At 44.8% G+C, this 19,371-nt stretch overlaps 1 protein-coding gene across 4 annotated transcripts in view; it reads right to left on the bottom strand.

Moving 5' to 3' along the window:
- Positions 1 to 19,371, bottom strand: part of LOC138737184 (CSC1-like protein 2) — a 94,897-nt gene that overhangs the window by 53,616 nt on the left and 21,910 nt on the right. For all 4 annotated transcript variants that reach the window (XM_069887818.1, XM_069887820.1, XM_069887819.1 and 1 more), the window contains 5 exons: positions 18,990 to 19,132; positions 16,440 to 16,491; positions 11,828 to 11,936; positions 8,712 to 8,782; positions 8,030 to 8,110 (listed from right to left, as the gene is read on the bottom strand). In XM_069887818.1, coding sequence (XP_069743919.1) covers positions 8,030 to 8,110; positions 8,712 to 8,782; positions 11,828 to 11,936; positions 16,440 to 16,491; positions 18,990 to 19,132 — 456 coding nt within the window. The remainder of the gene's footprint in view (positions 1 to 8,029; positions 8,111 to 8,711; positions 8,783 to 11,827; positions 11,937 to 16,439; positions 16,492 to 18,989; positions 19,133 to 19,371) is intronic.

A 19,371-nucleotide genomic window follows, 5' to 3' on the forward strand; every position in this document is an offset into this window, starting at 1 on the left:
TACGCCCAACAACCTCACTTCCACAGCCGCCTGTGGCAACAGACCCTCTGACTAAAGAAACGTTTCTGCATCCCTGCTTTAAATTGACGCCCTTTATCCTGAATTTGTGCCTACACCTTTCAATGAGGTTCCGCACGTTAGGCTGATAAATAAGATGAAGGTTCGTGGAATGGCAGAGACGCGATTAGACTGGATAGAAAATTGGCTGATAGGCAGAAAGCAAAGGGTTGAAATTAAGGGATCTCGTTCAGGTTGGCTGCCTGTAACAAGCGGTGTTCCGCAGGGGTCGGTCTTGGGGCCACTGCTGTTTACAATTTATATGAACAACTTGGATTGTAAAATGAATGGTTTTGTGGCCAAATTTGCGGATGACACTGAGATAGGTGGCGGAGCAGGAAGTGTAGAAGAAACTGTAAATTTGCAGAGGGAATAGAGACAGATTGCGAGACTGGATAAAAATATGGCAGATGAAGTATAATGTTGAGAAGTGTTTGGTTCTATATTTTGACAGTGGAAATAAAAGGCAGAGCATTATCTGGATGGGGAGAAAATTCAATCCTCTGAGGTGCAGAGAGACCTGGGTGTCCTGGGGGAGAGTCATCTAAAAGTTAATGCCCAGGTGGGATTGGTGGTGAAGAAGGCGAATGCTATGCTAGCATTCATTTCAAGAGGTACAGTGTATAAGAGTAGAGAGGTGTTAATGAGACTCTATGGGGCACTGGTGAGACCCCATCTAGAGTTCTGTGTACAGTTTTGGACCCCCTATCTTAGAAAGGATGTGATGTTGTTGGAGAGGGTGCAGAGGAGATTTACCAGGATGATTCCTGGAATGCAGGGGCTGGCATATGGGGAGCGTTTGACAGCTCTTGAGTTGTATTCATTGGAGTAGAGGAGAGTGAGGGGGGATCTCAGAGAGACATTTTGAATAATGAAAGATTTTGACAGAGTGAATGTTGGATGTTTCCCTTGATGGTTGATTCGAGGACAAGGGGTCATAGTCTTAAAACTAGAAGTTATCCAATTAGAACAGAGCGGAGGAAGAACTTCTTTAGTCAGAGGGTCATGGATCTGTGGAACTCACTGCCACACAAAGCCAGAACCCTGGGAGTATTTAAACAGGAAATGGATAAGCATCTCATTAATCAGGGTATCAACGGCTAAGGGGAAAAGGCTGGAAATTGGAACTAGGTGTGAGGATAGTTCAGCTTAGTGTAGAGTCATGGAACAGACTCGATGGGCCTAATGGCCTGCTTCTGCTCCTTTAACGTGAACTTGAAAACAGGCCATTTGGCCCTTCTAGTCTGTGCTGATCATTATTCTGGTAGTCCCATTAACCTGCACCCAGTCCATAACCCTCCAGACCTCTCCCATCCATGTATCTATCCAATTTATTCTTAAAACTTAGGAGTGAGTCCACATTCACCATATCAAATGGCAGCTTGTTCCACACTCCCACCACTCTCTGGGAGAAAAGTTCCCCCAGACCTTTTTCTTTCACTATAAAGCCATGTCCTCTCATATTTATCTCTCCTAATCTAAGTGGAAAGAGCCTACTTGAATTTACTCTGTCTACCCCCCTCATAGTTTTGTAAACCACTACCAAATCTCCCCTCATTCTACCCTCCAAGGAATAAAGACCTAACCTGTTAAATCTTTCCCTGTAACTCAATTCCTGGAGACCCTGCAACATCCTAGTAAATATTTTCCGCATTCTTTCAATCTACTGATATCCTTCCTGTAGTTTGATGACCAGAACCATACACAATGCTCCAAATTTGGCTTCACCAATGTCTTGTACAACCTCACCATAACATCCCAACTCCTGTACTTAGAGTTATGAGGGCCAAGATGCAAAAGTTTTCTTTCCAACTCCGTCCACTTGTGACGCCACATTCAGGGAACAATGTATCTGTATTCCTAGATCCTTTTGTTCCTCCGCACTCTTCAGAGCGCTACCATTTACTGAGGATGTCCTACCTTGGTTTGTCCTTCCAAAATGCAACACTTCACACTTGTCTGCATTAAATTCCATCTGCCATTTTCTGGCCCATTTTTCCAGTTGGTCCAGATCCCTCTGCAAGCTTTGAAACTCTTCCTTGCTGTCCACAACGCCTCTAATCTTAGTATCATCCACAAATTTGCTGATCCAATTTACCACATTATCATCCAGATCATTGATGTAGATAATAAACAACAATGGTGCCAACACTGATCCCTGAGGCCCACCACTCATTACAGGCCTCCATTTTGAGATGCAATCTTCCACTACCACTCTGTTGTCTTCTCCCATTCAGCCAATTTTAAATCCAGTTTACAACCTCTCCATGGATACCTCATGTCTGAACTAACCTCCCATGTGGGACCTTATCAAAGACCTTAATAAAGTCCATGTCGACAACATCCACAGCCTTTCCTTCATCTACTTTCTTGGTAACCTCCTCAAAAAACTCTATAAGATTCAACTGCGCATGCGCGAGGAATTGCACATGCACAATGCGCACACTAAGGAAAAGGAAAACTCCGACGGAAGGGCGGCCCAGCTGTGGAGTGAACTTACACAGCGTGACCAGCTGAGAGATGCCCAACAGCAGGGCTCTCAGCTGGAAGAAGAGGAAAGAGACAGCAAAGGGAGTGATAAGAAAGAAGAGCAGCAGCAGGAGGCCCAACAGATAACTAGCCCAGAAGAAGAGGACCAACAGCAAGAAGCCATGCAAAAAAACACCCAGCAAAGTGAGGCAAGCAGCTCAACAAGAAAGTCAGAAGAGACACAGATACAAGGAAGAGAAGTAGAAGACACAAACACAGATACAGACACAGAAGAAGAGGAAGAAGAAGACCAAGATCTGCACAGAGGAACAGAAGGTAAAATAGATGGACAGAATATAGATTTTAAAAATTTTCAAGAACAAATGAGAGCACTAAAAGAATGGTTGACATTAGAATTTAGTGAATTGAAATAAAAATGAAAAATACAGAAGAAAAAGTGAGTAGAATAGAGCTGGTCATAACAGATGTAGGGAAAAGATTAGAAAATGTGGAAGAACGAGAAACGTCTGTAGAAATGGAAGTGAACGACTTGAGAAGAAAATTGGAAGAAAGTGATAAAAAAAAGTTAAAGAAACACAAGAGTGGATAGCTCAGAAGATGGATATAATAGAAAACTATAGTAGGCGATACAACATAAAGATAGTGGGCCTAAAGGAAGATGAAGAAAGCACAGATATGAAAGAATTTATAAAAGAATGGATCCCAAAGGTCCTGGGAATGACAGAAATACAGGAAGGAATGGAAATAGAAAGGGCACACAGAACATTAGCCCCGAAACCACAACCACAAAAAAAAACAAGATCCATTTTAGTAAAATTCCTGAGATACACAAGAGAAAATATACTGGAGAAGGCAATGAAAAAAATTAGAGAAGACCAAAAAACCATTGGAATACAAGGGTCAAAAATTTTTTTTAACCCAGACATAAGTTTTGAACTCTTAAAGAAGAGGAAGGAGTTTAATACAGCAAAATCAATCTTATGGAAAAAAAGGCTATAAATTAAGACATCCAGCGATGCTTAAAATATTTATCCCGGGGGAGCAAAACAGATTATTCTCAGATCCAGAGAAAGCACGAGAATTTGCAGAAAGCCCGCAGGACAGAAAGAGAGATGAAGAGATGTAACAAGAACAAAGAACAACGACAAACTACATTTAAAGAAGTAAAAATAATGTATAAGTAAGAACTAAAGGAGGGAAGAAAAGGGGAGTAAGGGAGAGGGAAAAAAAGAGGGTGAGCTTTGTTAAATGTGAAGATAAAAGTCTTTTCTGGAGGGGGTTGGGTGGGAGAGAATAACAGTCACTGCAAAATCAGTTGACGTTTGCGAGCGGGTTCGCAATCCAAATGGAGAGGGAAGTTGTGGTTGCTCGGCAAGGGATAAGGGGCAACTCAGAGAGGGGGGGACACTTGGGGTTAAGGAAATTTTAGATGTGGGAGTTGTTGAAGTATTTTATGTTTTAGAAGTGTTGTCATACATTTGAGTTCAAAAAGAGAAAACTGAGATGAAAATGGGGAAAAGGGGAAAGGTGGTGGTGAGGAAGTGGAAATGAGGTGTAAACAGAGTATGAGATAGCGATGTTGAATTATATGACTATAAATATTAATGGAATACATAACCAAATTAAAAGCAAGAGGCTGTTAAATTTACTGAAGAAAGAAAAAATTGATATCGCATTCGTGCAGGAAACGCATCTAACTGAAGTGGAACACAAGAAATTAAGGAGGGACTGGGTAGGGCACGTAACGGCAGCATCATGTAATTCAAAAGCCAGAGGTGTAGCTATATTAATCAATAAAAATTTACCAATCAAAATAGAGGAGGAAATAATAGATCCAGCAGGGAGGTATGTAATGATAAAGTGTCAGATATATGCAGAATTCTGGAATTTGCTCAATATATATGCACCTAATGAAGAGGATCAAAAGTTTATGCAAGATATTTTTTTGAAGATTGTAGATACGCAGGGGAACATATTGATAGGAGGGGATTTTAACCTTAATTTGGACCCAAAGTTGGATAAAACTGGACAAAAGACAAGCAAAATTTATGGTTAAATCAATGCAGAAAATGCAACTTTTGGATATATGGAGGAGGCAGCACCCAAGGGAGAAGGAATATTATTCAAGTAGGCATAAAACATACCCAAGGATTGACCTGTTCCTGTTGTCAGCCCATATTCAAGGGAGAGTTAGAAAAACTGAATATAAAGCTAGATTGTTATCGGATCACTCACCCCTGTTATTAGCAATAGAACTGGAGGACATCGCACCAAGAACATATAGATGGAGATTAAACTCCATGCTACTTAAAAGATAGGAATTTAGAAAGTTAATTGAACGCCAAATTAAAATATACTTTGAAATAAATACAGAATCAGTGAAAGACAAATTTATATTATGGGATGCAATAAAAGCCTTCATTAGAGGGCAGATAATAAGTTATGTAACTAAGATGAAAAAGGACTACAATCGAGAAATAGTACAGTTGGAAAGGGAGATAGTAAGTACAGAAAAGGAACTAGCAACAAGGGATGATATATCAAAAAGAAGAGAATTGGCGGACAAAAAAACCCCCAAAACATTACAAACGTATAAGGTGGAGAAGAACATAATAAAAATAAAGCAAAAGTATTACGAACTGGGAGAAAAATCACATAAAATACTAGCCTGGCAACTTATAACAGAACAAGCTAAAAGAACTGTATTGGCATCAAGGAAAAAGGACAAACAAATTGCATATAATCCAATAGAAATTAATGAAAACTTTAAGGAATTCTATGAACAATTATACCAAACTGAGAACGATGGGAAAGAAGACAAAATAGAAGAGTTTTTAGCTAAAATTGAACTGCCGAAATTGCAAGAAGAAGAACAAAACAAATTGATAAAACCATTTGAAATAGAGGAAATACAGGATATATTAAAAAAGCTGCCGAACAATAAAACGCCTGGAGAGGATGGACTCCCAATAGAATTCTATAAAACATTTAAAGAGTTATTAATTCCTCCTCTCCTGGAAGTAATGAACCAGATAGAAGAAACACAAAACTTGCCAGATTCATGTAAAACACCAATAATTACAGAAATACCAAAGACGGGGAAAGATCCACTAACACCAGCATCGGAAAGACCAATATCTCTACTCAACTCAGATTATAAGATAATAGCAAAACTATTAGCAAACAGATTGGCCGACTGTGCACCAAAAATAGTAAAACAAGATCAAACTGGATTTATTAAGACGAACAGCAGATAATGTCTCTAAGTTCATTAATTTAATTCATGTAGTTCAAGGAAATAAGACACCAACAGTGGCTGTTGCTTTAGACGCAGAAAAAGACTTTGACAGGGTAGAATGGAATTATTTATTCAAAGTATTACAGAGATTCAACCTACTAGAAAAATATATTAATTGGATTAAAGCATTATATAAGGGACCATTGGTGAAGTTGACAGTAAATGGATATATATCGAACCAATTTAAATTAAGTAGGTCAACTAGACAGGGGTGTCCATTATCCCCCCTCATTGTTCGCTTTAGCAATAGAACCATTGGCAGAACTGATAAGAACAGAAAATAAAATAAAAGGGATAAAAATAAAGGAGCATAAAATCAGTTTATTTGCAGATGACATCATAGTATACTTAACAGAACCAGAAATATCCATAAAAGAACTACATAAGGAATATGGAGAAATATCGGGGTACAAGATTAACGCAAATAAAAGTGAAGCGATGCCAATGAGTAATGCGGATTACACAGAGTTTAAAAAAGAATCACCATTTAAATGGCAAACATAAGCAATCCGATACCTAGGTATTAGATTAGATAATTATTTAGGCCATCTATACAAATTAAATTATCAGCCATTAATGAAGAAATTGCTGGATGACTTAGAACATCGGAAAGAATTGCCACTAACATTGATAGGAAGGGTAAATTGCATTAAAATGAATGTGTTCCCAAGGATACAATACTTACTTAAATTGTTACCAATTCCCTTTAATGAACTAAAGAGAATAATAAGGAAATTCTTATGGAAAGGTGGGGGGGGGGAACTGAGGATCACGTTAGATAAATTAACAGAGTGGTACAAACAAGGTGGTTTGCAGCTACCAAACTTTAAAAATTATTATAGAGCAGCACAAAAAAACTCTACAAGATTCATTAAACACGACCCACCATGCACAAAGCCATGCCGACTATCCTTAACCAGCCCTTGGCTGTCCAAATACTTGTATATCCAATCTCTCAGAACACCTTCCAATAACTTACCCAGAGTCCCCTACAGTGGGAAACATTCTTGCCACATCTACTCTGTCCAGGCCTCTCACCATTCAAAATGCCTCCAAGGTCCCCCTCACTCTTCCGTACTCCAACAAGAACAGTCCAAGAGCCAACAGTCGTTCCTCATATGCTAACCCTTTCATTCCTGGTATCATTCCAGTAAATCTCTGAACCCTCTCTAACATCTGCATGTCTATTCTCAAATATGGCACACACCCACAACTGTACATAGAACTCCAAGTGAGGTCTCACCAGTGCCATACTCAACATTACATCCCCACTCATGTATGCTGGCCGTCGAGATTCAAATGCCAACATTGCATTTGCCTTGTTCACCACCAACTCAACCAGGAGGTTAACCTTTAGTCCAGTGGTTCTCAACCTTTTTCTTTCCACTCACATCCCACTTTAAGTATTCCCTATGCCGTCGGTGCTCTGTGATTAGTAAGGGATTGCTTAAGGTGGGATGTGAGTGGGAAGGGAAGGTTGAGAATCACTGCTCTAGACCCAATTGTTACTGAAATATTTTGCTTCAGAAAAATTGTCATTGGCCCATTTCCTTTCGAGATCTGAAACCGTGCACATAACGAGTCATTGAGGGACGATTAAAACAGGGGTTTTTCAAATGTTTTCGTTCCACCCACATCCCACCTTAAGCAATCCCTTCCTAATCACAGAGCACCGATGGCATAGGGAATACTTAAAGTTGGATGTGCGTGGAAAGAAAAAGGTTGAGAACCACTGGTTTAGGGAATCCTGCACAAGGACTCCCAAGTCCCTTTGCACCTTGGAATTTTGAATTTTCTCCCCTCCTAAATAATAGTTTGCCCATCTACTTCTTCTACCAAAGGGTATGACCATAATTTTCCAACATTGTGTTTCAAATAGGGACATTTAAGACTTGGACAGGCACATTGTTGAAAGATAAATAGAGGGTTATGGGTGTGAGGTAGGGAAGTATTAGAATGCCATGGTGTAGGTTTAACATATATAGGTTTACCGTATATAGGTCACCACAACATTGTAGGCTACGTTGTGCATTCTATGTTGTGCATTCTTTCCCTCTCCTGAGAAGATAATTACTGATACTCGACAGAACCTTCAAAGAGAGACCCCCTGCCCCTGACCTGCAGAGTGCTCTGTCACACCAACATGGTCAAAGCCCCTCGTTAGTAATACGTTAAACATCTTACCTCTTGGCGTCGAGCTCCATCAGCCTCTCCACATCGTAGCACAGTTGCACCTCCAGAACTGTGCACATTGGGTAGGCCTCACTGACAAAGGGAAATGAGAGTCACAAGCACTGCCGAGGACAGTGGGAAATGGCCGGAGTGGCTCCGGGAGTGGCTCTGAGTAGCGTCGCCATGCAGCTGAGCATTATCTGACTCCCGCGTGGTCACAGGTCCCACTACAATGCAGATAGCCAGTGTGTGGTGTCCTTCCAGTCAGAAGGATTCTTCTCCAGGGGTTAGTCACAGAGTGGACTCACTTTGGTCTGATCCCATCACACACTCCCAGGTCAGGGACAGAGGGATTAGAGAGGTTGAAGCTCCCTCTCCACACGATCCCGTCGCACACTCCCAGGTCAGGGACAGAGGGATTAGAGAGGTTGAAGTTCCCTCTCCACACGATCCCGTCGCACACTCCCAGTCAGGGACGGAGGGACCTGTCACACACTCCCAGTCAGAGACGGAGGGTCCTGTCACACGCTCCCAGGCCAGGGATGAAGGGATTAGAGACTGTTCCCCTTAATGCAGACATCACCATTCCTGGAAAGCAGAGAATAGCTTCCTCAGGAACCTCTCCTGTGGTGACAGCCAGTGAGTACACTAGAAGGGATGGTATATACATTGGGAACTCCCCACCCCTACCTACCTGAAGTGTTTAGCGATGATCTCCTCAGTGGCCATTCTGGGTATCCTCATTACAAATAAAGTGCAATTCACCTAGGAAGACAGGCGCAAGGTCAGACCTGGACCAAGACCCAGTGTATATGTGCGTTGTGTCAGAGGACAGGGCCTGCAGTGCCACTGGATAGGGCTCTGAAGAGTACGGTGGAACAGAGGGATCTGGGAATAGGTAAATCCTTGAATGTGGCCTCACAGGTGGACAGGGTTGTAAAGAAAGCTTTTGGCATATTGGCCTTCATCAATCAAAGTATTGAGTATAGGAGTTTGGATGTTATGGTAAAGTACAAAAAAACATAGAAACATAGAAGATAGGAGCAAGAGTAGGTCATTCGACCCTTCGAGCCTGCTCCGCCATTCAACGAGATCATGGCTGATCTTAAAGTTCAGTACCCCGTCCCCGCCTTCTCTCCGTAACCTTTAATACCCTTATACTGAAGAAATACATCTAATTCCCTCTTAAATAGATTTAATGAACCTGCCTCTACTGCCCTCTGTGGCAATGAATTCCACAGATTCACCACCCTCTGGGTATAGAAATTCCTCCTCATCTCGGTCCTAAATGGTTTGCCTATTATCCTCAAACCATGGCCCCAGGTTCTGGATTTTCCCATCATTTGAAACATCCCATCTACATCCATTCTGTCCAGTCCTGCCAGAATTTTATATGTCTCTATGAGATTCCCTCTCAATCTTCTAAACTCCAGCAAGTACAATCCCAATTTGCGCAATCTTTCCTCAAGTCATTCCTGCCATTCCAGGTATCAGCCTGGTGAATCGCCTCTGCACTCCCTCCATTGCAAGAACATCCTTCCTTAGATAAGGTGTCCAAAATTGCACACAATACTCCAGGTGGGGTCTCACCAAGGCCCTGTACAGCTGCAGTAAGGTATCCTTGTTCCTTTATTCAAACCCTCTTGATATGAAGGCCAACATACCATTTGCCTTTTTAACCGCCTGCTGTACCTGCATGCTCGCCTTCAGAGACTAGTGTACAAGTACCCCTAGGTCTCTCTGCATTTCCCCATCTCTTAATCTATTGCCATTCAAATAGTAATCTGCCCTCCAGTTTGTATTACCAAAGTGGATAACCTCACATTTATCCACATTGTAGTGCATTTGCCATGGATCTGTCCAGTCCCTCAATTTATCCAAATCACACTGGAGCTTCCTGACCCCCTCTTCCGTGCACACAACCCCTCCTAGCTTAGTGTCATCTGCAAATTTGGAGATATTACATCCAATCCCCTCATCCAGATCATTAATATAAATTGTGAACAGCTGGGGTCCCAGTACAGATCCCTGTGGTACCCCACTGGTCACCGCCTGCCACTCAGAAAACGAGCCATTTATCCCAACTCTCTGTCTTCTACCTGCCAGCCAGTTCTCAATCCACATCAATACTTTTCCCCCAATCCCATGAGCCTTGATTTTGTAAGCCAGTCGTTTACAAGACATTGGTGAAGCCAAATTCGGAGTGATGTGTGCAGTTTTGGTCGCCTAATATAGGAAAGACATCGATATGATGGAAAAAGTGCAGAGGGGATTCATTAGGATGTTGCTGGGATTTTGAGGAACTGAGTGACAGTTTAGGACTTCATTCCCTGGAGATTTGATAGAGGTCAACAAAATAATGAGGAGTATAGTAAAGCAGGCTTTTTCCAGTGAGGTTGGGTGAGACAAGAACAAAAGGACATGGGTTAAAGGTGGAAGGGGAGAAGATGAGGGGTAACATTTTCACACAGAGAGGAGTGGGAGTGTGGAACGAGCTGCTGGGTTGTGCTAAATGCGGGCTCAAGTTTGACATTTAAGAAAAAAAAAATGAGGGAGGGTGGGACATGCTCCGGGTGCAGGTCAGCGTGACTCAGAAGAATAGTTCGGCACAGACTCGATGGGCCGAAGGGCCTGTTTCTGTGCTGTAGGATCCACCTGTTCTATGGGATCCACCTGTTTGATCAGCAGCCCCTTTTCACCAGGGTGGGGTGGTGTAGGGAGGGGGGGGGAGAGGTCCCACTCCTCTTGGCACAGGCTTCATTGGTGCAAGGTGTTCCAAGTCACCACGGGGCATAATGGGGGGGTGAGGGGGAGGTTTGGATGGGGATGGTGGGGGGAAGGAAAGAGTCAAGGACCAGAGGACACAGCCTCAGAATTAAAGGAAGTCCCTTTTGAACAGAAATAGGGTGGAGACCTCTATTAAGGTTTCCACCCATCTCCTGCTCTTGCAGACCCCTATTCTCACTTCTCATCCTTCTTTGCTCCAAGGAGAAAAGCCTAAACTCTGCTAACCTTGCCTCAGAAGTTACGATTCCAGTCCAGTTAACATCCTGGTAAATCTCCTCTGCACCTTCTCTAAAACTTCCACATCCTTCCTGTAATGAGGCAACCAGAACTGAACACAGTGTGAGCTCACCAAAGCTGCAATATTACCTCACGGTTCTTGAACTCAATTCCCTGACTAGTGTAGGCCAACAATACTATAATTACTCTATCAACCTGCGTGGCAACCTGGAGAGATCAAGTTCAAGTTTATTTATCATCCGATTGCCCAAGTGCAACCAAACGAAATTGCATTCTCCAGTCCTCGGTGCAAAACAACCACACATGACACACACATACCTGTACGAACAAGTGATACATATGCAAATATACATACATAAAAATGTATAAAAGATAATAGATCTATAGATTTGGACCCCAAAGACCCTCTGTTCTTCCACACAGTTGGGAATGCTGCCATTATCCTTCAGATTTGACCTTCCAAAATTCACACCTATTTGGTTGGACAATGCGCACTTGAAGCTCTGTCTATGGCACTGGCACTCTCTCCTCCATGTGTTGCCCACTGACCCTAGGCCCAGGATGGTATGAACTCAGAATCCTCCCCTCCCCTTTCCCGCTAGACCGCTGTTTCCTTCCCCCACCACTGCATGGCTGCCGGATGGCATCAGACCCGCTTGCGGCGCTGGTAGACGGGTCAACGCCGCCACTCCCACGAGGTGTACAAAGTGCAGAACGGGGGAGGGTGGCCAGAAAGTGAGCTCTCGGGAGAACAAAGGCCAGAAAAGGCGGAGCGTCAAGCCTTACCACATCATCCTCTCTGTACTGCATGGAAGAGGTGTGGTGCCTCAGGACGAGGAGAGTGAGCATGAGGTAGACAACTGCAAAAACGGTGTGAACCCAGAGGATGTCATTCCTACAATACAAAACAGGCCCCCAGATTTGTCAAAACACCGAGATCCAAGTTTAAACTAAGGAGATTTCCCCATCACTCTTCAATAGGCAGCATCAAACTCGGTGTGAACAGAGCTGGCAAAAGACCTGGGGCCTACAGATAGGAGTACAGGCAACAGGCCTGAACAAACAGATAAGAGTACTGGCATCAGGCCAGGGCCTACAGATCGCACCAGGGCAGGCAGACAGGAGTGCTGAACTATTGAACACAGCAACAGCACAGAAACAGGCCTTTCAGCCCTTCTGGACAGTGCTATTATTCTGCCTCATCCCACTGACCTGCCTCCAGACTGTCTCCCCCTATACCCCTCCCATCATGTACCTATCCAAAATTGAGTCTACATTTGTCACTTCAGCTGGCAGCTCATTCCACACTCCCATTCACTCTCTGTGTGAAGAAATTCCCCCCAAACTTCTCCCCTTACCCTTAACCCAGGTCCTCTGGTTTGTAGCTCACCTACCCTCAGTGGAAAAAGTCTACCTACATTTACTCTGTCTGTCCCCCTCATAATTTTAGATACCTCTCTCAAATCTCCCCTCATTCATCTACGCTCCAGGGAATAAAGTCCCAACCTGTTTAATTTTTCCCTGTAACTCAGTTCCTGAAGTCCAGGCCACATCCTAGAAAATCTTCTTTGCACTCTTTCTGTCTTATTGATAGATTTCCTGTGTTTAGGTGACAAAATCTGTACACAGTACTCCATATTTGGCCTCACCAATGTCTTCTACAATTTCACCGTGACCTCCTAACTCTTTTGATCTATCAGGGCCAATATGTCAAAAGCTCTCTTTACAACCCTATCTACCTGTGATGCCACTTTCAGGGAATTATGTATCTGTATTCCCAGATCCCGCTGTTCTACCACACTCCTCAGTCCCCGACCGTTTATTGTATATGTCCTACCCTGCTTTCTTCTTCCAAAGTGCAACACCTCATAATTGTCTGCATTAAATTCCATCGGCCACTTTTCATCCCATTTTTCCAACTGATCCAGATCTCTCTGCAAGCTTTGAAAACCACCCTCACTGTCCACAACGCCTCCAATCTTAGTGTCATCTGCAAACTTGCTAATCCAATTTACCATATTATCAACCAGATCATTGATATAGATGACAAACAGCAATGGTCCCAGCACCGATCCCTGAGGCACACCTCTAGTCACAGGCCTCCAGTCTGACAAGCAATCATCCACCACTAATAGTCTCTCGCTTCTCCTGCCCAGTCATTGTCGAATCCAGTTCACGACTTCACCATGAATATCCAGCGTCTGAACCTTCCTGTGGGACCTTGTAGACAACATCCACAGCCTTTCTTCCATCATCTTCCCTAGTAACATCCTTGAAAAACTACAAACTCAACTGACCACACACAAAACCACGTTGACTCTCCAGAATCAGGTTCTGGCTATCCAAATAATTGTATATCCAATCTCTGAGAACACCTTCCAAAAATGTATCTACTACTAACGTCAGGCTCACTGGCCTATAATTTCCAGGGTTATTTTTGGAGCCTTTTTTAAGCCACGGAACAATGTGAGCTACCCTCCAATCCTCTGGCACCCCACCCGTGGCTAAGGACATTTTAAATATTTCTGCCAGAGCCCCTGCAATTTCTACATCAACATCCACCAAGGTCTGAGAGACCCCAGGGGATTTATCCACCCTTATTTGCTTTAAGGCAGTAAGCACCTCCGCCTCTTTAATCTCTATAGGTTCCATGACCTCACTGCTTATTTTATTCATTTCTATCGACTCTGTGCCAGTTTCCTGAGTAAATAATGATGCAAAAATACACATCTCTTCTGGCTCCATACATTGCCGACCACTCTGATCGTCGAGGGGTCCAAATTTGTCCCTTGCTATCCTTTTGTTCTTGATATACCTGTCCTGATACTTTCCCTGAGATTTTTCTTGCATTTTTCTGTACCCCTCATTTGCTCCATGTTGCCCAAACCTGTTATACACCTCTCTCTTCTTCTTAACCAGATCCCTAATATCCCTCAAACCAAGGTTCCCTATGCCTGGTAACCTAGCCTTTGATCCTGACAGGAACATACAAACTCTGTGCTCTCAAAAGTTCACCTTTGAAGATCTTCTATTTAACTCGCATGTTCTTGCCCCAAAAACAACCTTGCCCAATGAGAACTTTTCTCAGTTCCTCAAAATTGGCCTTTCTCCAATCAACCTGAGGCCCAGACCAATCCTTCAATTATCTTGAAAATGGTGGCATTCTGATCACTGGATCTAAAATGTTCCCCTACACCTGTCCTGTCTCATCCCCTAATAGGAGATCCAGAACTGTACTCTCTCTAGTTGGTATCTCTAAATATTGATTTACAAAACTTTCCTGAATTCATTTCAAAGCTCCAAGCCATTCAGCCCTTTTACAGTATGGGAGTCCCAACCAATATATGGAAAGTTGAAATCCCCTGCTATCACAACCTTATGTTTCCTGCAACTGCCCACTATCTCTCTACAGATTTGTTTCTTCAATTCTTGCTCAACCCCATGAGTGTGGTCATTCCTTTCCCGTTCCTCAGCTCCACCCATATAGACGAGTTCTCTAGTCTGTCTTGTCTGAGCACAGCTGTGATATTTTCCCTGATGAGCAATGCCAATCCTCCATCTTTCATGCCCCCCAAACTCCCGTTCTATTACGTCTGAAACAACAGAACCCCAGAAGATTGAGCTGCCCCTCCTGCAACCAAGGTTCACTAATGGGCACAGTGTCAGAATTCACAACCTAAGCTCATCTGGCTTTCCCCCAATACTTCTTGCATTGGAATAGATACACCTGAGAACATTATTTCCACCACACACACTTTGATTTTTGCCTTTATATGCAATTTTCACATCATCTTTTCCCTCCTCCACTCCTCTATCTGCTCTGGCACTCTGCTTCCCAACCCCCCTGCTAATCTAGTTTAACCCCCCCCCCCCCTCCCGCCACCAGAGCAGCACTAGCAAACCTTTCTGCAAGGATATTAGTCCCCTTCCAGTTCAGATGCAAACCGTCCCATCAGAACAGGTCCAACCTTCCCTGGAAGAGAGTCCAATGAACCTGAAGTCCTCCCTCCTGCTCCATGTCTTTAGCCACATGTTAAGCTGCTTTATCCTCCTACTTCTAATCTCACTAGTACGTGGCACAGATAACAATCCTGAGATCACTACCCTACAGGTCCTGTCCTTCAACCTATCGCCTAGCTCCTCGAACTTTCCTTGCAGGACCTCATCACCCTTTCCACCCACATCTGGACCATGACATCTAGCTGCTCACCCTCCCTCCTGAGAATGCCACAAACTCGATCTGATATACCTTGGACCCTGGCACCAGGGAGGCAACATACATTCGGGAATCTCGATCCCTTCCACCGAACCTCCAATCTGTCCCCCGAACTAAAATCCCCTGTAACTAAAACCCGCCTCTTCTCCTCCCTTCCTTTCTTAGCCACCAGACCAGACACCTTGCCAGATGGGTGAATTTTGTGGCTTGTCCCGCCCCTGCCCCCCCCACCCCCCGGTACATCATTCCTCCAACAGTATCCAAAATGGTATACTTGTTATTGAGGGGCCGGCCACAGGGGTGCCCTACACTCCCTGGCTGTCTGCTTTCCTCTCCTGACTGTCACCCATCTACCCTCCTCCTACCTCCTAGGTGTGATAGTGTCCCAGTAACTCCAGTCTATCACCCCCTCTGCCTCCCGAATGATCTGGAGTTCATCCAACTCCAGCTCCAATCCCTTAACTCGGCTTGTCAGGAGCTGCAGCTGGATGCACTTCTCGCTGATGAAGTCGTCAGGGATACTGCTGGCTTCCCTGACGACCCACATTCTGCAGAGGAGCATCCCCTGCCTTGGCTACCATTCTCACTGTGACTAGAGGAACAAAATGTATGATACTGTATCTAAAACCTGCCATTACCTGTGCCCTTTTTGTTCCTTGAGTCAGGTGGCCCTCTTACTTTAACTCCTACTATCCCTCACCTCTTACCCATTCTCAAGTAGAGCTTTTACACTCTGACTCAGTCCACTCTGACAATGACCATTCCCTTCTCCTCTTCTCTCTCTCTCTCTCTCCTCCTCCAACTCCAGCTCCAATTCCTGAACTCAGCTTGTCAGGAGCTGCAGCTGGATGTACTTCTCGCTGATGATGTCATCAGGGATACTGCTGGCTTCCCTGACAACACACACTCTGCAAGAGGCTGCACTGTCTATGAAATGGAGAGAAAGAAATAAGAAAAAAAAACATGACCCCTTGCAGAATCATTTTGTTCCTCGACAGGGCTGTCCTTACCTCGCCTTTTCTCACCGAAGATTCTGAGCCAAAGCCTCCATTCCCTTCTCTAACTCTCGCCCTTGCACAATGGCCTGTCCGCACGTACCTCTCAGCTGTTCAAACAGTCCTGCTCTCGCGCATTCTCATTCCAACTAACCAGCACAGGACCTGGGGCCCTTGGGGTACTTACTTGATTTTTATGTTTCCAATTGTTGTTCTCCCAAAACTTGCAGGGTCGTTTTCTGTAGATCAAGGGAAAAAGAGATAAGACTTTAAAGGAACAAAGCCATGCATTTGACCTGTAAACAGCATCTGCTCAACCGAACCATCGATTCATGGAAAACAGGCCATCTCGTTGCACATTCTTCCAAAGAGCCATTTACTCCTTTGGGAATATTATTTCTTTTGTATTTATTGTTTCTTTTAATTTAATTGAACTAGTTTAACATTAGCAGAGTGGTGAGCACATCGCTGTTACAGTGCCAGTTCGAATCCCGCGCTGTCTGTAAGTACGTTCTCCATGTATCTGTGTTTCCTCCGAGGTGCTCCAGTTTCCTCCCTTCAAAAGCGTACTGGGGGTTGTCTGTCAAATGGGGGTAATTGGGCAGAGAGGGTTTGTGGGCTGAAAGGGCCTGTTACCATGCTGTGCATTCTACATTTAAATTGAAAGCTTGGGGGAGATGTCAGAGGCACTTTTTTTTAATGTGAACTCAGAGAGTGGTGGGTGCTTGGAATGCATTGCCGCGGTGTTGGTGGAGGCTAGTATAACAGAGACATTTAGAACATAGAAATCTACAGCACAGCCCAGGCCCATCAGCCCACTGTGTCCTGCTGACCCAATAACCTACTCTAACAACTGCCTAGAATCTCCGTACTGCATAACCCTCCAATTTTCCTCAGGTCCGTGACCCTGTCTCATCATCTCTTAACAGACCCTATTGTCCCCGCCCCCACCTCCGTTGCTGGCAGGGCATTCCATGGCCCCATCACTCTGCGCAAAGAACTTACCCTGTACTTACCCTCCCAAGCATCTTAAAACTATAACCCCTGGTGTCAGCCCTTTCAGCCCTATGGGGAAAAGCCTCCGGCCGTCCACACAATCAATGCCTCTCATCGTCTATTAGGTCACCCCTCACCCTCCGTCACTCCAAGGAGAAAAGGCTGAGTTTACTCAACCTGCCCTCATACGACCCACTCTCCAATTCAGGCAGCATCCTTGTAAATCTCCTCTGCACCCTCTCTATACCAACTACATTCTTCCTGTGGTGAGGGAAGTGTACATGTTATTCAAAGTGGGGTCGAACCAAGGTCTTATACAGCTGTAACATTACTTTGTGACTCTCAGTCAGGAATGTGGATGCTAAAAAATGAGGATTTTGGGTGCGAGGAAGGGAATAGATTGTTGTGGAGTAGGTTTATATACAGTAGGTCAGCGCAACATCATGGGCTGAAGGGCCTTTATTGTGCTGTAATGTTCTATGTAACAAGCAAGAATTTCAGTATGTGCATTGTACCGTGTGCATGACAATAAACTCAACATCATTACTCTCATCCCACCCACAGCAAACCCACGAGGTCACAAGGGAACATCGGCCAACTCCACACAAGCAACAGCTGGGGATCGAACCCCAGTCCCCAGATCTGTGAAGCAGCAGCTCTACTTGCTGTGCCACTCGGACTGGGAGGCAAGCTGTTCGTCACCGGAAGCAAATGCTCCACGCCCTACCTGGGACGTAGGAAGATCCCTCGGGTTGTTGAGATACAAAACAGTGGGGAGGCACTTCTGACACTGCAGCCTGCTCCCCCCCCCCGCCCCACCCCGCCCCGGTATTACTCTTGAACGATCGTCCACATCAGGAGCTAGGGTGTTTCAACACCTTTACGTTTGTCCAAAACGGTCAAATATAGTGAGAAGAGTTCTTCTGTGAATAGGCAAACCATAATGAAACAGAAGAATTAGGCCATTCAGCCCATCAAGTTTGCTCTACTATTCCATCATGGTGATCTACCAGGTCGTCTCTAACATCATTCAGTCGTGAAGAGAACACAATTTACAGAGTGTAGGATTACAATGAACAGGAAGATCAATCAGCGCCAAGCAAGGGCAGCATGGGAGCAGCGAGGTGGGGTTCATTCAGGAGCCTGATGGCTGTGGGGAAGGAGCAGCTTTTAAGCCTGATGGTGCACGATTTCACACAATTGAGACTCCCCCCCCCCCACTTCAACCCCCGCGACAGGGTGGCACAGTTAGCATGGTGGATAGAGCAATGCTGTTGCAGTGCTAGCGATCGGGTTTCAAATCCGGCGCTGTCAGTAAGGAGTTTGGACGTGCTCCCCGGGTCTGCGTGGGTTTTCCCGGGGTCTCCTGTTTCCTCCAAACCTTCAAAATGTACCAGGGCTTGTAGGTCAATCAGGTGTAATTGGGCTCATGGGCCGAAAGGGCTGGTTACAGTGTTGTATTCCTAAATTTATATTAAAATTTTAAATAAATGTATATAAGAGTGTGTCTGGGGCGATTTGGGTCTTTCAGTGTGTTGTCGGTCTTTCCCAGGCAGCGGGAGATGTCGATGGAGTTCACGAAGGGGAGGGCTGTTTGCGTGACGCATGAATGTCAGGGATTACCTGTTAGACTGCTCTCAGAAGAACCTTCTCAAATGTGACAACTGGAGCTAGACCTTGATGTGGCTGGAAATGCACAGCAGGATCCCGCGGGAGAGGGGCGAGACGAATTTCCACCTACCCAGCAAGCTACCAGAGAGGTTGACAGGAAGGATGATGCCCACAGACATGATGCTCATCAGGGTCAGGAGGAGGATGAGGTGCCGTTGGAAGGAGAGGTAATGCAAGGCGTCATCTCCGCACTGCTCCTGCAGTTCCCAGTCCCTGCGGAGGAAGCCAGGCATGTTGGGGGGGAAGGGGGTCTGGGCATCGCCAGTCGAACGCTACCCTTCCCCCCACCCCACTCTCCTGCCCTAGTTCCCACCAGACCTGTCACCAACCACTGGGGACCTCTCCGCCATGGGTGCCTCCACTTTCTCCCCCTCACCACCCTACTTCAAACCCCCCCCCCCCATCTCACCTCCTACCTGCTCAGCACCCAGCCAGTCACAAGACCCAGCAGT

Source organism: Narcine bancroftii, chromosome 6, assembly GCF_036971445.1.
Source record: "Narcine bancroftii isolate sNarBan1 chromosome 6, sNarBan1.hap1, whole genome shotgun sequence".
NCBI classification, from domain to species: domain Eukaryota; kingdom Metazoa; phylum Chordata; class Chondrichthyes; order Torpediniformes; family Narcinidae; genus Narcine; species Narcine bancroftii.